General features: G+C 40.6%; 2 protein-coding genes across 2 annotated transcripts; one reads left to right on the forward strand and one right to left on the reverse strand.

The window, feature by feature from the left end:
* Positions 1-941: 941 nt before the first annotated feature.
* Positions 942-9,976, forward strand: LOC306925251 (uncharacterized protein). The gene is made up of 3 exons (XM_079503977.1): positions 942-1,425; positions 4,719-5,531; positions 8,155-9,976. Exons 1-3 carry the CDS (start codon positions 1,341-1,343, stop codon positions 8,181-8,183), a joined length of 927 nt encoding a protein of 308 aa, XP_079360103.1. The 5' UTR covers positions 942-1,340; the 3' UTR covers positions 8,184-9,976.
* Positions 9,977-21,939: 11,963 nt separating this feature from the next.
* Positions 21,940-25,740, reverse strand: LOC306925685 (2-iminobutanoate/2-iminopropanoate deaminase-like). Its single transcript, XM_079504687.1, has 6 exons — positions 25,582-25,740; positions 24,787-24,892; positions 24,245-24,299; positions 24,053-24,121; positions 22,222-22,277; positions 21,940-22,132 (listed from the first exon to the last, which is right to left on the reverse strand). Exons 1-6 carry the CDS (start codon positions 25,644-25,646, stop codon positions 22,073-22,075), a joined length of 411 nt encoding a protein of 136 aa, XP_079360813.1. The 5' UTR covers positions 25,647-25,740; the 3' UTR covers positions 21,940-22,072.
* Positions 25,741-25,898: the final 158 nt, after the last annotated feature.

Here is a 25,898-nt window from a genome sequence, read left to right on the forward strand (position 1 = left end):
ATTTGAGAATAAAATGCCTTGGATTTGGTGCCTTGACATCCTACTATAAATTCTATAAAGTCTCTGTTTGTCTGTGTGCGTGCGTGTGTGTACGGTTGTAATGCACGTAACTCGAGAACTGTTCGCCCCCACCGACCATTCGCCTCACATTCGACACACGCGTTCCACACCCCCACAGGAAGTGCAGTGCCCGGTATCGAGTCGGTCGGACTCGGACCCACGGTTCTCCAGAACCACCACAAAAGGCTGCTCAGGCTCTGCCAGTGGGCCTAATCAGCCTAAGTCCCCTCACCTGTACAATTCCCAGCCTCTGCCTCAGCCAATTGATTGCCATGGCAACCCCACACCTGCAAATTGATTACTTAACCACTACACTTTTCACAGTTAGTTTACACTCTTCAGGCACAGGCAGAGGAGAGGCAGACAGACAGATACAGATACAGAGATCTCCATATACAGTATGGGCACAAAAGGGACACAGACAGATAGTTAAAACGGGTGCTATGATAGGGTTGACAACGGGTATTATTAGGTTCCCAAGTTGCATCGTTCTCAAGTAGGCCGGTGGGCGACTGGCACGTACAGGTCTAGTTGTACCAATAATACAAACTTTGTGGTGCTGTGTGCATTGGTCCTACTACGTCTAACACACACACAATCAGTACTGTAAAAAAAACTGACTGTAGAAGGCCTGTAGGACTGAGATGAAACTTGAAAGAGCCGTTGCTGTGCCATTTTCAGCATGTCAGCTTCAGCCAGCAAGTGCATAAAGATTTCATTAGCCTACCAGTCATAACTTGTCATTTCATGTATAATAATAAATAAAATGCAGTTACAGTAGCGTGTTATTGCGAAACATTGCCACATGGTGGTGCACTTTGTCCCAGAGGTGAAGATTGCTTTGTAGGGGAGGAGTAAAGAAGCACATGCCTCATCAAACATTGTGGGGGATCTTCTGGAGAGGTGGGGACTGCTTTGTAGGGGAGGAGGAAGAGCTCGAATGCCTCCTCCTCCTCAATGTGGACAGAGTTTAAGTGTGAGTGGGACACTGGTGGAGGCAGTCGGGAGATACTCACCATATGAACCCTTGCTATTTAACTGTTGTTGCTTACAACAGAGCGTTGTCCAGGGCAGGAGAGGGTCAGCAGGCCATGCATAAACACAGACCAGGGGATATAATGGTGTCCAGCTATTCTTAGGAACCGACGAGCTGTTCATGCTTTCACGACCAGCCATTCTCCGTCTGTGCTAACAGAGAGCCATTGGAGCATTTTCACTCCTGTATTAGTCTCACAGTTTGCCATCCAACCTTATCTTACGAAGTACAGTGTTCTTTAAACATGGGGTGCTCCTCGTCCAGCTCGCAGACTGTTGATCAGGAGAAAAGACCTGGAACAAAACCAGAGGAGAGCAATGGAGATGCATGTAAGTACTTAAAAAGTAAAAGTGAAATATATTATATTCTCTATTGGGATTTATCCCTGTTATTTGGAGTAACGGTGGACGTACACTGTACGTGGTGTGTGTGTGTGAAAACATTTTGTTCTGTCATTTCCTTCAGTTAAAAGTTGTGGGGGGTGTGACTGCTTTTGCTCTTGTCGGGGGTGTTCTGGTACATCGTGTGCTTTCTCACTGCCACTCTGTTGAACATAATATTCCCTGTAACACTGCTATTTCAGTTTTATTTTCCTCACTGTCAGTAGTTGATTGCCATTCATCATAGTCTTGGATCAAGGCGGACATCAGTCATAATACGTATATTATATAACATGTATGTACCTTGTATCGAGGTATTTTGTGATTGTTTGTGATCTAATGTCCAAGTTTATGCAAAGAGTGTAAACTCCTAATCAGACCTCAACCTCTCACCACTACATAACGATTTTTGTATATCCCAAAACGACCTGCTTGCAACGCATGTCATCGTATATGAAATATTATACCGGTATGCACAGTGCACACGTGAACAAAAGGTTCACGTGTCGTGTACCCTAAAGGCAATAGTTCTGACCAAACCAGTTTGCTGTGATTCAAGGAAGTGCTGCTGTGTTAACTTTGACTTCAACAGATAATCTGAAGCAATTCTAGCTCTGGTCCAAAGCTCTAATGCCTTTGTTTAGGGCATTAGAGCTATGGACTAGAGCTAAAGCAATTCCCTCAAAGTTACCCATAATGTGACCCAAAAGGTGTCCTTTCGAGTAGCTTGCTGTCACTGTGCAGTGTGAACTGAATGCCTAGATTCAAGTATGTATTGTATCATTCCACAGATTTACAACTGTCTCAGACAATGGAGGAGGGTCATGCAAAGTTGGGGGGGGGGGGGGGTGTACACACAAGAAGGGTGGCCTCTTGGAGAGAGCCCACATCTCCCGCATGTTCACTACATGCAGTAGTGCAGCAATGCCTGTCTTTCACTATTGCATGCGTGTGTCATGTTCTACATAAGTGACAGCAGTGTCATTGCCTTGCTTTGTTTTGCATGTGGGCCCTGTGTGCTACGACAGTATAGCGTCCCACAGAGATGCCTGACATAGGACATGATTGTTCATTCATGAGTCAGCCCTGAATGCTGCCACACGGCTTCTTCATGCCAGGCACAGCTGAGAGCTAGGGATTATGCCATTTGCATCAATATATACATGCACTGTGTGTGTGTGTACAGTACTGTATGTGCTGTTGTACCCACTGACATTAATGTATATGCTCCATCACACGTGTGACGGAATAATGGAGTGTCCCTTGCCGTCAAGAACTTACTCAAGGTTTAGTTATTGTCACTGATTTCAATCTAATGTCCAGTTTTTATGCACAAAAAAAAAGTACAAATTGAAATTTATATTCCTGAACATGCAGTTGTGGAGCATTGTTCCTCTGTAGTTGTCTGAAGTACACAAATCTTAGCAAAGTGTATTTTGGTGTTCTCTTCTCTGTATCATGGTCATTGTGTTGCCTGTCAGTTGGCAATAGTCACCTGGAGAAGCTCTGTCCCATTCCAGGCTCTTACATGATCACACCAGAAGTCACTGACTAGAAGACTGTTTTGTAGACTGTATTGTACATGTCGCCCAGGCAGCCATTCCCAGTTTTCGTTCTGGCTCTCCAGCCCCCCTCTTACTGCCCCAGGTCTGGCTCCCATCCCCCTGCCAGCCTTGACGCTGTTTTGTCTGGGCTTTCAGTCATCATTGGCTGCTAAACCGTGTTGACAGGCGAGTCATCCATGATAATAGAGGCTGTTTGAGTCTCTCTCACCCCTAGCATGGCTTATCATTTTCAGTGACAGATGAGAAAGATGGCAAAGGTGAAGTATCTGCTCGAAACAGAAGGACAGGAAATTCCAGAAATCTCTAAGTAGAGCGTGCTTAAAAACAGAAAACCTTCATACATATGCACTGGGTAGTCTAGACTAGAATAATTAGCTGTGAGAAATCTCTGCAAAGTTAGTCAAATAGTTTTCCAGCCCAACAGTTTGGTGTTTGTCTCTTACAGGGCCGCCGCCACAGGAGAGTAATGTAACTTGATCCAGATGTGGCCTGTTGGATGCACACCCCCACCCCTCAACTCCACCCTCTACTATTCTTCACCTCCCCAAAAATTACACCAAAGCAGCATTTTTGTCTTTCCCCGTAGGCCTTTAAAAGTACCTCACAAAATCGGACACAAATCTTTTGGGACTACAACACAACGTATTCTTATTCAAATATTAGGTCACTATCAACTCTGCACAGCTTCACTCAAACTTTGGGCTGCTGTGCTGAGGCAAGGTTCCTGTGTGCCTAATGACTTCACTTGTTGTTGTTTTAGTCCTCCGTTCATTGGCTCATTTTCGTGTGGTGTGCCAGCCCGTCACATTCCCTTCCACTCATTACTCCCCGTCCTTTTTACAGGTTCCGACAGTCAAATAAAATCAGGAAGCGTCCGAACCATCCAACCGTTTAGCTAATTGGATCATTCTGGTTTGTGTCATAGATTTGGGAACAATGCTGCTCAATGAATGTGTTTGTGTGAGTTGGCTGTGAAACTGTGAATTGGTAGATGCTGAATATGTGATCGTATATGTTGTTTTTATTCACCAGTACATATAGGTGGCTTATATATTATCAGTAAGTGTTATAGTAGTTGACATTTCAGTCTATTGTTGTTTCTTTTATTCTGTAGTTTCAGACCCGAGGCTGATGTTCACACCCATTGCATTAATTGTATTAAAATAGGAGTATTGGAATTGGAAAAATGTTCAGTTTTCTATTGGATAAACCAAAGACAGAAGAAGACACATTGTGTTTTATATCATTCCTGAGTGCCTTTCTTTTTTCCTCAATACCATAGGCAAATACAACAGGTTTCAATAAATCATCTGTATGGGCCGGGGTTGCATGACTTGATTGTTGGAAGGCGAATTGGCCATCGTTTCTCATGTATGTTGATAAAACTGTTGTCATGGCATATTTGGTAATATATTAACACTGAACAGACTCCCCCACCAGGTGTTTGCAGTTACACGTGCATGTTGTTCAGTGTTACCATGTAGTCCGTGCTACAGATTAACAGACCATTGATGTTGAAAACCATTAGTTGATGAGGTTACATTTTCTACTGCTGATGTCTAAATAACCTATTTTGTCCCGTTGTCTCAGGGGTCAAGCAGATGTCTGTGTTTCCCACCTACAGGTTATCATTGATTAACGTTTCCTTGCCTTTCTTTCTCCATATCATCATTACAGTGGTCAAAAATGGCAATGGCTTCATCCCAGAAGATGCCGAAACCATTGCGGACCAGATGCAGCTGCCCGTGCAGAGTGCCTTACCAGATGACCTTCAGCCGGGGGCTGCTGATGAGTCGGAGGCCGTGCTGATAGCCCTAGAGGCCCAGGAAGACCTGGGATCCGGGGAGGACCTCCTAGCGGAACCAGAAGCACAACCAGAGCCAGCCCTAGAGGAGGACCTTGCAGCCCCAGTAGATGATGTGCCTGCAGAAGCAGTCGTAGAAGCGGTAGAAACTGTAGTTGCTGAGACCACTGCTGAAGTTGAGGCCCCTGTTGAGGCTGTGGTAGAGGCAGCCCCAGCGGAAGCGGTCGCGGAAGCGGTTGTAGAAGAAGTTGCTGTAGAAGAAGCCGTCGTAGAAGAAGCCGTCGTAGCAGAAGCAGCCGTAGAAGAAGCCGTCGTAGCAGAAGCAGTCGTAGAAGCGGTGGCACCAACGGAGGAGGCTGCTGCAGTAGAAAGTGCAGTCGCAGAGGCCGCTCCTGAAGTTGAGGCCCCTGTTGAGGTTGCGGCAGAGGCCCCTGCTGTTGCAGCGGAGACGACGCCTGTGGCAGAGGCAGCAGTAGCTCCAGTTGAAGCAGAGGCAGCAGTAGCTCCAGTTGAAGCAGAGGCAGCAGTAGCCCCAGTTGAAGCAGAGGTAATAGACCCTGAGATCGCTGCTGCTACCGTTCCAGAGGTTCCAGTTGTGGCAGAAGAGCCTGCTGTTGAGGAAACCAAAGAAGTCCTGGCAGAGCCTGCTGCAGCAGTAGAAGAAGCAGCTGCTGTGGAACCTGCAGGTATGAAAGCACAAGACCAATCATTATTGGGTTTTTTTAAATAAAGAAGCAATTAAGTTTTAAGGTGTTAGGAATGTGCTGTAATATAGTGTAGTCTCACATGTTCTCAATTTTAGGCCTGCACAAACCGGTAAGGATTAAACTACAATTTTAATAATGGTGATTGCAGCCATTGTATGGCATGAATATGCCTCCTGAGCGTTTATGACGGATGTCAAAGCCAATTTTGACATTAAGTAGACCTTACACTACTTTTCAAGGTGTGTAATGAATCACAAAGGAGAACAATAAAAGAGAGAGAGAGAGGGTGTAGTTAGCTACTTCTGCCACAGGCTGAAATAGCTGAAACATCAAAAATGTATACCAAACTTGCACTAGATATGATAAGGCGATGCTGGGCATGCAGAAACAAGCAGCGACTAAAAGGTAAAGAGAATGCACAGTGAGCCTGAAATGTGCAAATAGACCTAGTTTACAACATTGGTAAACATTGAATAATTATTCACAAGTTCATAAACACACAAATCATCGTCCTGCCTTTGAGTTGGTTGAGGTAAGATCCAGTTTCCCTCATGGGTACAGTGACAGTCACTACCAGTATCACAGGGTAGTGGTAAAGATCCAAGAAAAAATTAAGTCTGCACACACAGGTTAGAAATGCTACGCTGTGTTTTATTGCACTGAACAACCTTTGGATCAACAGACTTTATTTTTCTTTTATGTAGTTAAAACTGTTGTTTGTTCTGCACTTGGGCACTGAAGCGGATGTGCGTGTAGTATCTTGCATAGTGGTGAAGATCTCCTAGTGACCCATTTAAACTATTCCTGTAATGAACAAACTTGAACATACTTCCCTCTCAAACTGGTCTTGTGTTTGGTTCAAGCTGATGGAATTAACAGGGTTGACATTGTTGGTCCAGGATACCAAACAGATAATGCTCTGTGAGGAACAATGAAAGCAGCCACACACGCATACATACTCTCACTGAGGCTCTGCTTGAGTGCGTCTGTTATGGGCAGAGCGCTTGGCCAACACAACAGCTCTAGTCTTACTACTCTCACTTATTGTGCTCTGTTGTGAGCAGCGGCTGAGCCGCATAGATAATAATTATGCCCTGTTGCTTCAAATGACTTAAGACAATGTAATGCAACCCTCCCCACATGCTTGGCTAGTCTCCAGTTGCAATGCAAACGGTACATGTTGGCCAAATGGCATTTGGCCAACATGTACCGTGAGATCAGTGGAAAAAAGTGAGCAGTATGAAGTCTATACTTATAGTTGAATGAGCCACAATGCAGTATATCACCAATAGTTTTGTTGATTTGTTTGTTGATAGCTCTACTATCTCAGTCAAAACATAATAATGCCATGTATGCACTGTTCTGGAAGCAATTCCAATGTTTCCATTGGTAAATGTGTCAAACATAGTACAGGGTAGTATTGACCGTAGGAAATGTGTCAAACAGACTAATACAGGGTAGTATTTACCGTAGGAAATGTGTCAAACAGACTAATACAGGGTAGTATTTACCGTAGGAAATGTGTCAAACATAGTGCAGTAGTTGTATTTTCAAGTGCATTGTGGAATGTTTTGCCTTTGCATTACAAATTTCAAAGCAACCCTACATTAGACAAACTAGCCAAAGATTTAACGGTTCATTTTAACAAGAATTTAGTCTGCTGTATCAAATCAAGTCGAAGCACTAGTCTGTGCAGTGTTGTCTAATCTATTCCATTGACTATACTGTATGTAGAGAAAGACTACAGAGAAATCTCACCAGTAGTAAACTCATTACATTTTGAATTTATTTATTATTTATATATTCATGATTCCGGTGATTTTGTGAACTGTGTAACTCTGGTCTTCTCACTGGAAGAACATACTGTACTTTTGGGGGCAGAGAGGCCCCGGCCCTCCAGGCTGCACGTGTGTAACGCTGGTCTCATCCGGGACAGACATTACATAACTGAGACTGCCTTCTCTCCCTCACACTCTCTGGCAGCAATATGTGGTTTACCGGGCACGCCCTAGATGCTATATAGCCAGGTTTTTAAAGGTGTGTGTGCGCGCATGGGTGTGTGTCTTTTGAGGCACGCTACAGAGCTATATGGCTATTCATTAGTAAACCGGCCTTGCAGAACAAGATGTCCTGACATTTAACCCATTCAGGCCTGACGTCGAAATTTAAAAAAAATGTTTTCTAAATCATGACAATTTTCTGAAAGATTTGAGGCACATTTTAATGATTTTTCAAAAATAGCAGACCTACAAGTTCATAGCGCGGCACTCGGTGCCGCGCTATGAGCTTGTAGATCTGCTATTTTTCAATAGCTAAATTATAACATAATGTATGTAACCACCAAAATGGGTTAAGAAGGATTGTCATCTCTTGACATTGCCTTTGTGGGGTGGTTGTGATATTACACATACAGTATATTCATCTTTATCTATATAATTTATTTATTTTTTACTTAAGCATATATGGATAAATGGAATTGTCACACGTTGTTGACCAGTGGATGCAATGCACACACTGGTAACTAGTATGCCTGCCACACATTATTGTTTTACATGTGACTGATATGCACTGATTTCCTGTGTGTATGTGTGTGTGTTTGCAGATAGTGAGAATGCCAAAAAGGAGGACTAGGAAGCCCAATGAAGAGGGAGGATCCCCTGGTGAGAACAAAGCCATGAACTGTCAACCTGGTCTGGATCATTCATCATACTCACTCGGTCTACTGGTGCAGCATATTGGCCTCGTTGTCACAGACACAGACACCCAATTAAGCCTCAAAAGTACATTATCACATAAATGCCCCCAACACACCCCACACACACACTCACACTCTCACAATTGCTCACTTTTTTGTTAGGATAAATTCACACATTTTCATATTATGATCAACTACATTTTAAGTTGTTTAATGAGGAACCAAACAGATTTGTTTAATGAATGTTGCAAATGTGTTACAAATGTTCTAGGACTGTTCTTTTACACTCATCGTTTCTTTAAGTGGTCAGGCCAGGCGTTTGGCGGCATCTTTGAACACATTTTATTTTGTGTCTGTGGGGGGTGTTCCATCAATGTTGAATTAACCCAAAGATGAAATGAAGTGTAAACATTTCTGGGAAATGATAGAATCAAGTTACTGTCAATATATACACCTATTTACCATTAATGTCACTGTTGGTGTTATTCAACGTTGTGCCTTAATACGTGTTCATTCAGGAGAGCTCATATGTCGTCAGGAGCCACATATGTACCTGTATATGCTATGAAATACATAGGTCAGGTGACCAGGTTTGCACAGAGTGAATTCATTACTATTTAAATGTTGGTACTACTTCTTGAGGAATACAAGCCAAATAATCTCAGCTGTGAATGAAATCAGATGAAGAGTTGTAACTTCAAGTAATTCCCAGCTGTGTAGCTGAAGAAGACGTTGGCCATTGCCAGCAAATACCTGCTTTGCTTGTTGGATTATTTTCTTATAGTTTTTCTATGTTGAAAGAAATGATCTATTTTAGACTTGAGCATGCAGTGTACATTCTGTCATAATCCCGTGTTTTTATTTGCTTGCTTTGTTTTACACATGGCATTGAATTAAAACCCTGCTAATGTTGAATTCAATGAGGTTCATTTAACCAATAGAATGACAATACTAAGGGTTCAGTAATAGATATGCAGTGTACATTAAATGTTAATTAAATTGTTAATAACATCTATAGTGCATGGATGTTTTTTCTTTTTCTTCTATTTTCCATATTATCTTGTTTGCTTGAAATATTTCACTACATTAACGACCATGAATAAGTTAACTTTGCGAGTAGGCTCACATAGCCAGACTTTCAGAGATCTCTGCCTACTGATAGTTTCTTAGGCGGAGATATCAAAACATCTGGCTATGCAAGACTAACTTTGTGAGTAAGGTAAATCATCTCTGAATAAGGAAAGAAACCTGTAGTGTTGCAACTCGGCTAAATTGATCCAGGGTTATTTATTGACATAACTATTCCACTGGGATATCGCTGGCAGATCTTCATAATAATATCTTATTCTGTATTACAACAGGAGTTTCATAGTGTTGACTCAAATGTATTACAGAGCCTGGGATTTTGCCACTTAATTTTATATGCCGTTTAGAATTAGTTCAAGTGCATTACATGCATCATGCAGTGAACATTAACAGATCATATTTTTCAATTGGTTTCGCATACTCTGTTACAAGACTGTAAAATTCCTATAAAATAACTGTTCTATATGTGACGCAAGTTGTTGGGATCAAATGTTTGTTTGAGGTCTGTAATCTCTTTATATCTATGCAAGGCCTTGAAAGTGGCCGTTGTGTAATATATTCATTCTGAGCTTTGTCTATGAGGTCTATGATGTCGCTAACCTTCTTAGTGTACAGAATAAATAAAGTTTTACCTACTAATATATGCTCTGGTAATTTTGTTTTGTCTTGTTTTTACACAAGTGTGCTCTTCTCTTATTTCATCGTGTTCAATTTGAGCAGGAATTACATAAACTTGATTCAAGTGGTTCCATGCAATCATTATGTATACAAATGTACCATACACTTTACAAAGATTAGGGTGCACACATTTAAATGTGTCCACACTAGTTTTTGTTGCATAAGCTATCACACATACTTTACCATATTATACAACATTCTGAGCCCACTCATTTATTGTTTTTGATTAAATTAATAGAGTAACCGATCAGGTGTTATGGAATTCTTGTTACACAAAGTTCAGTAACCAACAGACAAAACCCCTTCTCAGAGTATAATAAGGGAAAATTAACTTAAGTTATGGAAAATCTGGAAAATAAATGCTTACCACTAGCTTTCTTCACAGATGTGTTCATAAAGGTGTCTACTATCACAGAAAAAATTGTTCCAAGCCAACTCCCTTGGGAAACTTTATGGGAGCCAATCAAAGTTGGGGTACACGGAGGGCCTAGGCTAACAGCAGGACATTTTAAAATTGGCCAATATCAGCTTGTGAGTTGTGTAAATAGGGGGGTTTTGTGGGTGCTGAATCTGTTCCAACCATTCATTTTCAGTAAAATGACTTCTGGTCATAAAATTGGCCATGCCTGCTTTTGTATGCCCCAGCCATACTAGTGTAATAATATCACAATATCACTAAAATGTAAGTATGCTTTTGTAAACAATAATGGATAAACATACAACTATCTCTACTCTTCCAACTCCCTGGCATCTCCCTCACTGCTCTTGTCATCTAGCTTGTTGTTCTTGCAAAATTTGCCATGGCAGTTAACACAAGCAGAAATGCACTGTGCATTAAAATGCAGTGTGTACACTCCCCCTCATAGTTGCAACTGACTAACTTCAGAAGATAGTCTGGTGTGATGGGGTCTGTTCATTGACGGTACAGACTCATAGCCTTTGTCACCAAGCTTCCATCCATACTCCAGTACATTATGGATGGAGATTATGGATGGAAGCTTGGTGGTGGTACACTGGATGTATACTGTACAGTGATGGACTTTGCAGCAGCAGCCAATCTCTGGTCTGGATATAAGCTCGGAGAGGGTGCTATGCTGCGGCTCCTGTTGTTGGGGGCAGTTTTTCTGGTTTGATACTCCCAGTAGCGGTAGTAGTTATGCAAGACTGAAGTGGAGAGGGCTATGGAAGTTTTGGACATCCAAGCCAACAAGGAGGACATCATCACAGCCAGCTGTGAACTATTCAAGTTCATGTTCCATGGGAAATCTTTGGGGACTGGAGATTTGACATCTTCAGCTACTGGGAGTATCAAAACTGAAAAACTGTCCCCAACAACAGGAGCAGCAGCACAGCACTCTCTCCGAGCTTATATCCAGACCAGAGATTGGCAGCTTCCATTCATACTCCAGTACATACTGGAGCATGGATGGAAGCTTGGTGACAAAGGTGACATTAGTTATTACGCATGTTTGGGACATACAAAAGCAGCCAATGTTATGGCCAGGAAGTCATTTTTACTGAAAGGTAATGGCTGGAACAGATTCAGCACCCCAAAAGAAACCTATTTACACACCTCAGAAGCTCATAATGTCCTGCATTTATCCTAGGCCCTCCGTGTACCCCAACTTTGATTGGCTCCCACAAAGTTTCCCAAGGGAGTTGGCTTGGAACAAATCTTTCTGTGATAGTAGACACCTGTATGAACACATCTGTGAAGAAAGCTATAGTGGTAAGCATTCTTTTTCCAGATTTGCCACAACTTAAGCTAATTTTCCCTAACTAGTAGGGCTGCAGGACCTCAGTACTTCATACTGCACACACAGTACAACAAGGAAAGCTGCTAAAAGATCACGATCACCTAAAACATAGAATGTAGCTACTCAATTGAAAAAGAAAATATACATATTATTGGCAAATCTCTCAGCAACAGCGGTCTAACAGGTATTCAAGTAAGACATGGTTGCCATATTCTAAAAAAAACTACCATCATTGCATTTTACAGTAGCACTCCAGGCATTACATTGGAAGAACCTAACCATTTTCTTTCTGTATCACTGTAATCCACTGGAACAACACATCATTATGCTAAATGCTTTTTTAAATTAATTTATACTGCATAGGTATAAGGAAATTGATTGATTGATTGATTGAAGAATTTATTAACAGTTTGCAGAATTACAGTACATTTCAAGCACAAACTCAATACAAAGGCTGTTAACTGTGAGTGGACGACCCAATTAAGCATTACACTTGTTTCCAATAGGGTCCACCATGTTCAAATCATCAAAACATTTAGAGACGTACAAATAGACACTTCTATAGACAGAGACAGACATAGACAGAAAGCCCCTCAGACGATATTCTCTTCAATAAAAACAATTCTACAACAAACCTAATATTGAGAAACCTTTGATGTTATATGGTATTACCATTTAACACAACATGAATGTTCTGTTATTCTTTGCAATACAGCTATTGCAGCTTTTAACTATTAAATTATTAATGGTGTTTAACTCAGACTGGTAATGCAACAGCATTCTCTCACTAGATCTATTGTAGGTCATCCCATTGTGGATTGTAGCTCCCTGACCCCGTTTTGAAAGCACAAACTATTCTCACTGCCTTGTTTAGTGTAATCTGCAGTCTACTTTTATGTTACTGCACAGCTCTGCACAGCAGTAGCTGCATTCAATACAAATTAAACTTTGATATAATGATATAATAAAGGATTTCTCTAGGTACAGTAGGTGTCATGCCATTTGTTCTCTTCTCAGACCATTTTTGCAGAGGTCAGATACACAGTACAGTATGCCCATACTGTACACACATTTTCATCGGGAGCACAACAGAGTGTGGCAGTAATACTTGTTAGGCTATATCCTAAACCTAGAGCATCATACCATTAACCGAAATAAGATCTAAGGGAATGAGTTCCCTGGACAATCATGCACTTTTAACACTGTGGTTAAACAAGTCTCTTATATAATATTCAATCATGATTGTGACCTCACTCCTCTATTAAGCAAATGCATGGAGCGTGTAGTGAGTAAGGAGCTCTCACTGCAAACAGCTAAGTGCATGGACCCCATGCAGTTTGCTTATAGAGCCAGTCGAGGTGTAGAGGATGCCACTCTAACTTTATTGGACAAAATACATAGTCATTTAGACAAACCCAAAACATACGTCCGTGTCCTTTTTATGGACTTCTCCTCTGCTTTTAATACGGTCCAACCCCATCTTCTCCTAAAACGCCTGTGTGACCTGAACGTCAGTAGCAATCTCATTTTGTGGATTAGGGAGTTCCTGAGAGAGACCCCAGCGAGTCTGTATTAATAACACTCTGTCTGACTGCCTTGTCCTAAACACTGGCGTGCCATAGGGGTGCGTCTTATCCCCTCTGTTATTCTCCCTATACACAAATGAGTTGAAATACAACAACAAAGACTTCTCTCTCATAAAGTACGCTGACGACATGGCCCTGGTTGCCTGCCTGCAGGATGTTTCCAGTCCCTCTTACTCCCAACACATCGACCGTATTGCCACCTGGTTTGACAGCAGCTTCATGTCACTAAGACCAAGGAGCTGTGCTTGGGAGGGGGGTCAAGAGCAGAGGGCTCAGGGTCCATCTTTAGGCCTGTTACTATGAGTGGGGAGGAAGTGGAGCAGGTCAGTGACTTTAAATATCTGGGAACGACCATAGACAATAAACTCACCTTTCAGACCAATGCAGATAATATCTACAAAAACTGAGCAGTTTTAATGCCAGTAAACACACCCTGACCATGGTCTATAGATCACTCACTGAGAGTGTTCTCACTTTTAACATCGTGTCCTGGTTTGGGAATCTCTCAGTTAGAGATAAAAACAAGCTCGTACCCAGGTAGTCAACCAGGCAAGTAAGATCATTGGAGACAAAAAATTGCAACTTCAGGACATAACCAAAAAAGCAATTCAGATTTACAATGATTCTACCCATCCTCTTCACTCTGTATTTGACTTGTTGCCATCAGGCAGGAGGCTTAGGGCAAAACTAGCTAAAAAGAAGGGTTACAAAACTTTGTTTGTGCCAACTGCTGTGGACATTTTAAATAAGAAAATGTTTAAATAGTCTAATCGCCACTGCTCATGATCACTGTTGTTGTGTTAATGTGAATGCATTTTATATAGTATTTTAATGCACCTGTGTATCTTTTGTAATGTTTTATTGTTGTAACTGACTGCCGGTGTGCCAAAGACGAATTTCCATTTTATGTCAATTTAATGGACAATAAAGTTTTCTTTATCTTTAAGATTAAATGTAATGGCTTTACTATAATAGGTAAATATATATAATAAATATATACAACAGCTACAGATAATTCTATTTCTGTGCTTATGTAATGGCACATTTCTATTTGGTGTTGGTGCTGCCTCACAAGATGCAAATGTAACAAAGTTTAAAGTAAACTAAACTAGGGTGACCCATGAAATCAGAGGTCCCTTGATTGGTCTCTTGGATAACGGAGGGTTACACGGTAACCCAGGTTCTCTGGGTGGAGAGACTGGCTCTCCACTACAAATTATTCAATTTGTACGGGAACTGACCCCACGGGGCAGTAACTGCCCCGTGGGGTCAGTTCCCGTACAAATTGAATAATTTGTAGTGGAGAGCCAGTCTCGAACACGATATAGAACTGCATAGTCACTGAATTAAGTTTCAAATGTCTTCCCATATGTAGATGAGGATGAATAACAGTATTGTAGGCCTACATGTGACAGAGCAGCCTCTGACAGAGTCATTGTCCAATGTTCATCAATACACATTCATTGTATTTATGATGGTCAACAATACACATTTATTGTATTTATGCTATATTGTATGCTTGTGACATGTAGATTCTCAGTCCCACAGAAGGTTCACATTCTGCTGTGACATGGAATATAATGTGCTTGTGTTTATCTGCACAGATGCTGTATATTAGGGGAGCTGCCTTGACAACTTGGGTTATGGTGCCTGCAGAGCTGATTACATTATGGGGAGCATCTTGGGTGGATTGTTAGTACATTGGGGTCGGTTGATTACTTAGCCTTAGGTGGAGTCTGTAGACTATAGGGGAATGGTTAAGGCTGTGGCTCAGGAGGTAGAGAAGGTCGTCCAATGATCCATGGGTCGGCGGTTCGAATCCCGGCTCCTCCTGTCTACATGTCGAAGTGTCCTTGGGCAAGACACTGAACCCCAAATTGCTCCCGATGTGCTGGTTGGTACCTTGCATGGCTTCCGCCGCAATCGGTGTATGAATGTGTGTGTGAATGGGTGAATGTAATGCACAATCTATGTAAAGCGCCTTGGATAAAGGCGCTATATAAATGCACCATTTACCATTTAAGTTGAGTGAGGGCTGCCAAGGATGACACCTGTACCTCTCCATTAAGTTTTGTAACTTGTTTGAGTTGCCTTTTCTTTAGTTGTCCAGTTCATTACTTACAAATCCCATTTGTGAGTAATGATTTCAACAAAACAATTATAAAGGTTTTAGCTTCAGTTATTTAACTTAACACAATCTATTACTGGTGAATAATGGATATAATCAGGGGATATTAATACAATCTGGGAATTAATTTTCTTCACCAGTTTGTTTGTAAAGGTGTCTACTAACATATCCCACATTGGTTTCTATTCAACCACCCTAGGGGAATTTTTGTGTTTCAGTATTTTTATTAAACATAAAAAGACATGGACAATACATGAATTTATGACACATGGACACAACATACGACACTTAACCCATTCTGGGCGGGAACCCCCTTCTGTAACAGTTTTTTTCCCCCTCTATTAAACACTTGAAAGTTCTCAGAGGGTTTAGATCAAAATCTATAAGACATTCGTATGGTCAACCATAATCCCAAATGGGTTGACAGTACAATAACAGGACATAAAAAACAAAAACAAAAAGTATATGCAAATCATAAAATACATATGCCATAGGGGCATAAGGACAGAAAATATATACAAATCATAAAATGGTAAATGGTGCATTTATATAGCGCCTTTATCCAAGGCGCTTTACATAGATTGTGCATCAATTCACCCATTCACACACACATTCATACACTGATGGTGGCAGAAACCATGCAAGGCACTAGGCAGCACATCGGGAGCAATTTGGGGTTCAGTGTCTTGCTCAAGGACACTTCGACACAAACTCTGGGGGAGCCCGGTTTCGAACAGGCAACCTTGCGGTTACCATCCAGCCACTCTACCCCTGAGCCACCGCCGCCTATTTACCTATTTACAGTTTCACACCAAATTGAGTATATTAGACATCACAATATAGCTGCAACCATCATCTCTTAGATTATGTAAGTTTGACCCCTACCTCCCCATTGGTATGTCATCTAACTGGCCTCCTCGGTCACTCCAATACACATAACATTTGACCACTCAACCCCTATATGAGGCGCCAATGGCAGCCATGCTTAGACGAATTTGGCCAGATTGCCCCGTAGGACACACCTAGGGGAATTTTGACAGCTGCTGAAAGTTGGGGTACCATCAACAACCAATATAAGGCAAAATGTTCTAAATTTCATTATGCTTTATGCATTTTCATTATGCAATTTCATTATGCATGTGACATGTCAAACTAGGGGGCTTTCATGATTCTGAATCCATTCCAAGCATTAGTTTTGCACGAAAAACACTCCTTGGGCTAAAAAAGGCCATAGCTGTCATCACAAATGTAGCCTCGGAAACCCAGACGTTCTATTTATCGGGGAGGAAAAAAAAGTCTGGGGTCGAGTCCACTTCAATTCGGCATACAGTAGCGCAAACGTTGCTCTCGTCTGCACCTTTGTTAAATTGACGCACACACGCACGTACACACACTCCTCTCTCTCTCTGTTGCTCTAACTATTTAGTCTCATGTCCTGTAGCTGCGCCTAGTTTCTCCCGGCGGAGTCTGCCGGGAGCTGCAGCATAGGTCAGTTCCAGTCTATCACAAATGTGATGTAGTCAGCACATTTGGGTTATGGCCGAATTTAGCCCAAGGAGTGTTTTGTGTGCAAAACTATAATGCTTGGAATGGGTTCAGAATCATGAAAACCCCCTAGTTTGACATGTCACATGCTACTTAAAGCATAATGAAATTTCGAACATTTTGCCTTATATTGGTTGTTGATGGTACCCCAACTTTCAGCAGCTGTCAAAAATTCCCCTAGGGTGGTTGAATAGAAACCAATGTGGGATATGTTAGTAGACACCTTTACAAACACATTTGTGAAGAAAATTCTTGGTACGAAAATTTGTGAAGAAAATTCTTGTTACGAAATTTATTCCCAGATTTGACATTATTCTGATAATATTCCCTGACTAATAATATAGCTGAAGTTATTGTTCACCAATTTCTTTGTCACAGGTCAGATAATGACAAAGAATTTGGGATTTGTAAAGAATATCCATCAATTAATGGATGATACAAATGTATGGGCTACTGGGAATCAATAGAATAAAGCAACACTGGAGAGGATGGGGGGGGGGGGGGGGGAGTAGAAAACGGAAGAAATAAAATCAGTAGAGGAAACATCTACTGACTCTCTCGGAGGCCTGACCATGCCTATTTTATTTTATTTTCTGTTTATTTTATTTTTTTATCTCTTTATTATTTTTTATTTTTTTCTTATTCTCTACTATTATTAATATCTTACATCCATGGAACCGGTGTAATCAGGGACCTTTCATGCATACTACAGTGATCAACACTATTACAGTATTATTACCATCTTCACTATGTCTCATGTCTATATCAGCAGGTTCTATTTTTGTCTTTGTATGTTTACTCTCACACAATTGTCATCACACAGACTATCATTTTATGTATATTGTACAGACGTTACGTTCACTTGGACACTTACTCTGGTGCGGGAGGGGGGATTACATTTGTAGTATGTATACACATGCACATAGAAAAATGGGGGGGGAAAAATGGCACATTTACTGTGAAAAAATTAAAATAAATAAATGGAACACTGAGTGGGGAGAGTCAATGTATGGAGAAATATAATAGGATATTTCACTGAGAAAACACCTGCCTGGAGCCAAATACACTTGGTAACATTAACTACAGGTCAGCTGAAGTAACCTGATGCACTGCTTACAGTACCTCCACGAAGGTTTCTATTCAGAAACTTTGTTGTCATCAGTCCCAATTTCAGCTAAGTCATTTCTTGTACAGCTCCATGAGATAAAACTGGCATACAGTGAATTAATTACTATTTCAATGAGTGTAAGCTTCTATGAGGAATATATTTTAAGACAAATTTTCATTATAATTGTGAATGCAATCAATGACGTAATTTGGTAATGACCAGGATGCATCTACTTGGTGTCATGGTCAGTCTCTCAGCATCGTCACTAATAGTTAAAATATTCCACAATATGTGACACCAATACAACTAAAATATTAAGTTACGTATAAATGCTGTGGCGTTAAAGCGTATTATGTTGATACAATATAACTTATACAATTGGGGTGGCTGTATTTTGTAGCCCTGCCCTTCTATTGATACATTTACAGTTGGGTGCCACCGATATTGTCCCTTATCATTTGACCCATTTAGGCCTGACCTCAAAATTTAAAAATAATCCTTCTAAATCCTCCAGTTTTCTGAAATAAATATTTTCACGATTTTTCAAAAATAGCAGACCTACAAGCTCGTAGCGCGCCACTCGGTGGCGCGCTATGAGCTTGTAGATCTGCTATTTTTCAATAGCTAAATTATAACAATGTTTAAAACACCAAAAGGGGTTCCCGCCCAAAATGGGTTAACTGTCCTTTTGCGCAGATCACGCAAACCTCAGCAAAAAGAAAAGGACAATATCGATGGCCTCCAACTGTAGATCATGTCAAAGCTTCTCATCTAGACACAGGATCTGACACATTTTACCTTATGGTTAAGATTCAATTTATCCCCTGAGCAAGCAGGCAGGCTTACAGTAGATGTCTTTATATTTTTGGTAAAATATTACAAATGATGTTTGGATGGAAATCCAAATGTAACAACAGTTATTAATTAACTTTGAGGATGAAGAGGATCCAGGACTACTTGACTAATACGATTATCCTAACATGCCTTCTTGATATTCCATACAATCATCTTTGACAAACATATACATCTTTTTCTTGTTATTGAGGGAATATAAAATTGTGGACTTAAAGGCTTTAGTGAGTCTGGGGATCACATTATTTGATGCCATAAGCACTGATGACAGAATTAGCTCAAGAGCAAACATCATAGTATGATGGAACTATTGGTTATACATGCCATGTTTACATACCAAACTTTAATTCCTTGTCGTAGATATGGAGTGTGTAGCATATTTTTAAAAGAGCTACTGTATGGTATATTTACGTTTGTATGTATTTCTCTATATCATCTTGCGTTAATTAGATAATCATTTGATGTCATTACAAAATGGGTCAAGTGCATCATGCTCTGAACATGAAGAGATCATTTGGTAAACTTATCTTACCATTGGTTCTACACAGTAGTGTTACAAGGCATCAGAGGACTTCTAATATCCCACGCACATTATAATTAATTAAATTGCACCATGTTATGCACTTCATTAACATTAACTAACATGTGGTTCTGCATACTATGTTAGAAGTCCAGTGATTACCAGAAAACATTCTCTTGATTCTAGGAAATGTAATGAAAGTTGTTGGGCTCAAGTTTTTTGTTTGATCTTTGATATCTCTCTGCTGATATCAACGCAAGGCCTTGACAAGTTGACATTCTATAATGCAATCTCTGAGCTTTGTCTGTAATGCTACTTACTTACCTGTTTAATGTACAGTCCTGGGGCGTGATGGAGGGTTGGTCTGAAGGTAGAGCGGGGGGGGGGGGGGGGGGGGTTGCCACCACAGCAGCACATTGTGGTGTGTACCGTTCTGAAACGTTTAGTACTAGTTTTCTGTTTAACGCTGTACATATGTACTGTAGCCAATTTCGTATTAACGAACAAAAAACTAAATGCACCTGCCATGAAATGAGGTTACAGGTCTGTCAAGTATGTAAAAACAAAACAACCACCAAGTGAATTAACCAAATGTATTGTGCATTAATTATTGTCTATTCATTATCCCACATAGGACAGACTCGCAGTCGCTACTATGCAGTAACACAATACAGCAAACAAGAGAAGGTTCTTCTCAGCCATGTCCTACCATGCCATTGTACCCGAAATAAGAGCTGATACAAAATAAAGTGTGGGGTAATAGTTTAGAAGCTGTTTCCAAACCTTCATGCATTTTAATGAGGTGAAAGTGGGCCTGAACAATCCTGTACTTACAGAACAGTGGTGAAACAAGAAAGACCTCTTGTATAATATCCAAGGATGACTTGATTACAAGACTGATATCATGAGCCTTGTGACAGTTCTTCCACTCCACTGAATCAGCAAACTGCCTGTTCATAGAAAAATTAAAATGTGCTTTGAACAGAGCTCCCTGTGCAATGGCGGTGTTCCTGGACTTCAAGAAGGCGTTCGACACCGTCTGCCACCAGGTCCTCCTATCCAAATTAACACATTTTAATTTCTCCCCAGAAGCTATAGAATGGTTTAGTTCCTATCTATCCACCAGAAAACAGTGTGTAAGTGTCAACAGTGTAAAATCTCCCTACCACACCGTTGTCCCCCAGGGCTCAATACTGGGTCCAATTTTGTTCTCTCTGTACATAAATGACCTACCTGAAGTATGTAATAATCTACATCTCCAGATGTATGCAGATGATGCTGTTGTACTTGCCCATGGAAAAAGCTATGCAGATGTGTCAATAATTCTAACCTTAGCCCTGACAAGCATTCAAGACTGGCTTATAGATTCATGTCTGCTCTTGAATGCCAAAAAGACAGTCTGCATGGCCTTCTCTAAAAGACCAGTTGTGTTGGAGTCATCAAATGTGTTTCTGGGTGGAGAGGAACTTGACCTTGTCACAGAGTTCAAGTACCTCGGAGTCATTTTAGACTCAACCCTAACATTTAAAAAACATGTGAAGAAAGTCACTAATACAATTAAATTCAACCTTCAAAATTTTAAACAAATTAGACCATTCCTGACAGCTGGAGCGGCCAGATCGTATCTTCATTGTATGATCCTATCACACATTGAATACTGTTTCACAAACTGGTCTTGCACAGGTGTGACTACTCTCAAACCCATAGAGCAGCTCTACAAGAGTGTGCTCAAGGTGTTTGACAGGAAGCCCCACTCATATCATCATTGTAACATCCTCCGGAGGCTCAATTTTTTTAGCTTAGCTTTGATAACTTTACATTTTTCAAACAGGTTGGGGTCATATACAAGACCCTACATGGTCTGTGCCCGCCCCCCCCTAAGTGAATTCATCAAACGAAAGCCCGACAGGGGAATCAGTACCAGAGCAACCACTCGAGGTGACTGCGAAGTGCCGCACCGGCAAACAACATTCGGCCAAAATGTCCTCTCAGTACAGGGCTGTATAAAATGGAATGGACTTCCTCTGCATATAAGGGAATGTGCCACATTTTCCTCCTTTAAATACAATTTGAAAAAATGGTTGCTTGAAAATCAAAGCTGCAACCATTTATAATTATTTTAGGTGTATCTCTTTTTATGCTGTGTCAGAGAGCTTATTAGAGTAAACCTACCCTAATAATAGTTTAATCTTTTCTTATTTTTTATTCTTACTAGTCTTAATACGTTCGAAATGTACTAGGTATTTGTATGCTATGTCCTGTATGTCAGCCCTGTTTGTACTGTTTGATGTTCGATGTCTGGGGACTGCAGATGGAAATTAGCATGTTTTGCTAAATCTGGTATATTTACACTGCATTTTTAATGTAATGTTCATTAATGTACATTGTCCCGACTAAATAAACAAATAAAGTAAAGTAAAGACAGAAAAACATTGATGTCTTAATATTGTATAGGTTTTTAGAAAATATAAAAATTGAATATTCAGAGGAAACTATTCTAAACTATTCTAAACAACATGATTCACAGATCATATGTTCAATTTTTCTATCATGTGAATGTTTACATTAGGAGGCATCAGTGAGAGGACCCAACACGGCTATAGCCTCAATCTCTACAAGTCCACCCTAGAGAGAGAAAGAGAAAGAAAATCAATGATTTTTGGATCAAGCACCATCTATGTGGTAAAAGCCAAAGGTTATTATCAGGTACTCACTCTGGGTAAACCAGCTACCTGGTAGGCAGCCCTGGCGGGGAAGTTGGTGGTGAAAACTGTGTAATGTATTACATAACAGAGGATAAAATTAACAATACAGTAGATACATATACAGGCAGACAAACTGAGACTCACGCACACACAGAGTTTGTAAGGTAGACAGGAAGTTGGTTCAGTTCAAACCTGGTTTTAACATGAATAGAACTGCTACTTGCTAGTGATTCAACTCATGATCTGTGGTTATAATCTCACAAGACGAGGCCGTACTGTATGGTATATTATGTTAAGACCAATGATAGATGATTTAGTGGCATGACGGAATCTCCATTCATCTGTGCTATAGCACTGGTTTGCAACCATGATGTTTCACATGGAGTCAAGTGTGTGCATTATATTTATCAAGGCTATAAAACATTTATATGTATCTACATGATCTGTCTGATCTCGTAGTCTTCTTTTTCTCGACTGTTTTCTGCTATTTCACATTCATGACACCACCACATGACTTGCCCTGCCAAAAGCGCACATAAAATGTCCTGTTATCCATGAGGCTTCAACAAAAACCTTTATCTGTTTATCGAAATAAATGCAATTTTTCAATTATCGATTGTAATTTGTTAGTCGGACCAGCAGCAACAGAGCTTTACATTGTTTAATGCTGCTCAAAATTCTACAGGAAGAACTTTCTCTTCATAGAACCCAGCAGATTATGTTGCCACCAAAATGTGGAACGCCCTACCAACAGTCATTAAGACATGCGAATCCCTTGACTCCTTCAAAACCGCTCTCAAGGGGCACCTACGGACGGCTGCAATTCGAAACTGGCCCCCGTAAAATCTGAATCCCCCCCACAGCCCACCTTTTTCCCCTCACTGTATATGTTTCTTTTCCCTTTTTAACCTACTTTATGATGAATTCCTGTTCTGTTCTTTGACTACCGGTATATAGAAGTGTCTATTTGTACGTCTCTAAATGTTTTGATGAATTGAACAAGGTGGACCCTCTTGTAAACAAGTGTAATGCTTAATTGGGTCGTCCACTCACAGTTAACAGTCTTTGTATTGAGTTTGTGCTTGAAATGTACTGTAATTCTGCAAACTGTTAATAAATATTTCAATCAATCAATCAATCATCTATCTTGACTCTCTTCTGAGTGTATCGCACAGGTCCATTTAGTTACATTTGTTTTGTCCATTCTCAGGGTTACATTAACACTGAGAATGTTACTGTGTAGACATGCCATCAGATGTGGCCTGTTAGCTGCCACCTACTGTAGTAAAAGACCTGATCCCTTGGCAGCAGAAGCTCATGTTTCATCCTGTGCACTCAGTGACATGGGTGGCATATCACTGTGTGTCAGTGCCGGGTAGAAATAACGCATGCTTAGCACTGTGCTTGACAACACTGCTACAGATTTGTCAAACATGCTGAATGTTGAAAATACAAGTATGTGGTCTGATCATCATCTGCTTCAACAACATCCAATGTATACCTCAGAAGAAAAGTCAATATGTTATCTACAGTCAGAATCAATATTTGTTCTACAGAAAACAAGGTAAGGAAGTATAAATGAGTAATCACAAACAATAAATAAATTAATTACTACCCCCACACTACAAGTCTACGTGGCCCTATACTGTGTAGTTCACATAAGTTCCTTGGTCTACACTGACACCCAGTGGAAGAAGTGTGTAGTGCAGGATTTAAGGGATGACCCATGAATTGACATCAATTCAACATGTTACAAGGACTATGAAATGTAATGATGAGATATTGCCATGATTAACTTGTTGGAAAAACAAAAACAAAAATACCAGTATGTTATACTTACACTGTGTATAAACATCATTCACGTTGGTGAAGTCATTCATGTCAGCTAGAAGCACCGTGGTTTTGACAACTATGGAATGAAAGAGAAAATACCATGTGGGACGCCTACAACATCAGGTGTAAAGGTCAGCCTACAAGTGCCATTTAAAATGAACCAATCAGGCACTGATTTTCAGATAATTTTCAGACTCACCATTCTCATAATTGCACCCAGCGGCTTTAAGGATTTCACCCATATTCACAAGAGCCTGTTTGAACAAATTGTAAAGGTTTTTTATAAGTCTATTCTTGTGTGTACAGCAGGGCTGAGATTTAATTCTCCATTATCACTTCTTTGGTTGGTTTGATATGATAACCATATAATTGCTTTCTGTATGTAGCCACTGCTGTACCCAGGATCACCTGCCGTCCATGTACCACTGGTGGTCAGTGATACCCAGAGACCGAGTCCAGCGACCTCTAAGTCACAAAACATCAATATACTATAGATTCCAATGAGACTTCCTGTATATCTGCAAGACTAGACCTTCAAGAAAGACATTGACCAGTTCGTCTCCAACTATTACAGAGAACTCGTCGTTGAACCAAGTCCTGCCATCATGTATAAGTACAGTGTAATAGAAGAAGCGCGCCAATCAAAAACCACATAGTCTAATTCAGTCTTCCAGGTTTTAGTTTCTGGTTTAACGTCTTGAGATTTAAATCAGTTACTGAGGGGAGTTTCTGACCAATCACCTGTTTGGCCTGGGCCTGAACACCTCCTTCAACCAGCTGTCCACTGGCAGGGTCCATACCCAGCTGTCCTGAGACATACATGGTCCGATCAACCACCACCGCTTGGCTGGATAAGACAATAAGAAAGGTATCATTGATAATGGATCCAATCATATTTTCTCAAGTGGTCATTTCCCTCTTTTATTTAGTTTTGTAGGAGCATTTTCCAATCTATAACATTACATTGCTGAGAATAGCCTAAAGATGAAAACATTGAAACCACTATAACAAATGTTATACTTTGACACACTGGAATTAAAATTGTTGATCTATTGTCATGTCAACCACTGGTCAGTCAGTAGGCTAGATAAACAATACCCCAGCAAAGCTGAGATCCCAAAACTGCCTTCTGCTGCCACACATGGACAGCACTCAGTAGTGGGAGAACTCAGTAGTTATTTCTCCTACAAACTGTACTTTGTCCCCAAATGCAGTTCTCATTGCGCCCCCCCCCCCCCCCTGCCCACACTGCCACTAGCCTCGGTCCCAGGCTTACTTATCTGCCACACTATTGGACGAAATGCACACGCCCCTAACATATTCAGAAAGAATACATAATGTGGAGAAAAAAAAATCTTTAGTGAATGTATTTATCCACATTAACTCTAATCTCTAATCCTAGAGATTAGATTGTTTGATCGGATGGAAGTAACAGGGACAGATGTATAGTATTATGAGATGTCACTGACTGCTGTCAATGGACACATGACATGACACTTGGACGGTTCGACCAAGTTCATAAAGTCGACATCTCACCTGTAAGGGCCAATAGCTGCAGGTGCTTTCACTGTGTGGATTATCCTCCTGATGATCGCAGCCATGATTATAAATTGTATTTTTGATCTATAGATGAAATAATTGCTTTACTATCGTAGGAAAGACAGAGGTAAAGATGACAGAGCCTACACAATACACATTGGCTGTGGCAAAAAAACAACCTTTTTACCATAATTGATGATGTAGATGTACAGAACATAATTTACATTGATTTTTATTGAGCTTTTATTTTAAACCAGACATGTATTTAGCTTAAATGTACCAAAAAAACCGACTCAATTAAAAATGTAGCCTCT

Source organism: Electrona antarctica (assembly GCF_951216825.1).
Source record: "Electrona antarctica genome assembly, chromosome: 6".
In the NCBI taxonomy this organism is placed as follows: Eukaryota; Metazoa; Chordata; class Actinopteri; order Myctophiformes; family Myctophidae; genus Electrona; species Electrona antarctica.

Bases quoted from the DNA above. Each gene is read 5' to 3' on its own strand.
- LOC306925251 (XM_079503977.1), top strand. From the start codon at position 1,341: ATGGGGTGCTCCTCGTCCAGCTCGCAGACTGTTGATCAGGAGAAAAGA. The intron at 1,426-4,718 runs GTAAGTACTTAA...TCATCATTACAG, and splicing joins GGAGAGCAATGGAGATGCAT to TGGTCAAAAATGGCAATGGC. The intron at 5,532-8,154 runs GTATGAAAGCAC...GTGTGTTTGCAG, and splicing joins AGCTGCTGTGGAACCTGCAG to ATAGTGAGAATGCCAAAAAG.
- LOC306925685 (XM_079504687.1), bottom strand. From the start codon at position 25,646: ATGGCTGCGATCATCAGGAGGATAATCCACACAGTGAAAGCACCTGCA. The intron at 24,893-25,581 runs GTGAGATGTCGA...TGTCTTATCCAG, and splicing joins GCAGCTATTGGCCCTTACAG to CCAAGCGGTGGTGGTTGATC. The intron at 22,133-22,221 runs GTGAGTACCTGA...TTCTCTCTCTAG, and splicing joins AGGTAGCTGGTTTACCCAGA to GGTGGACTTGTAGAGATTGA.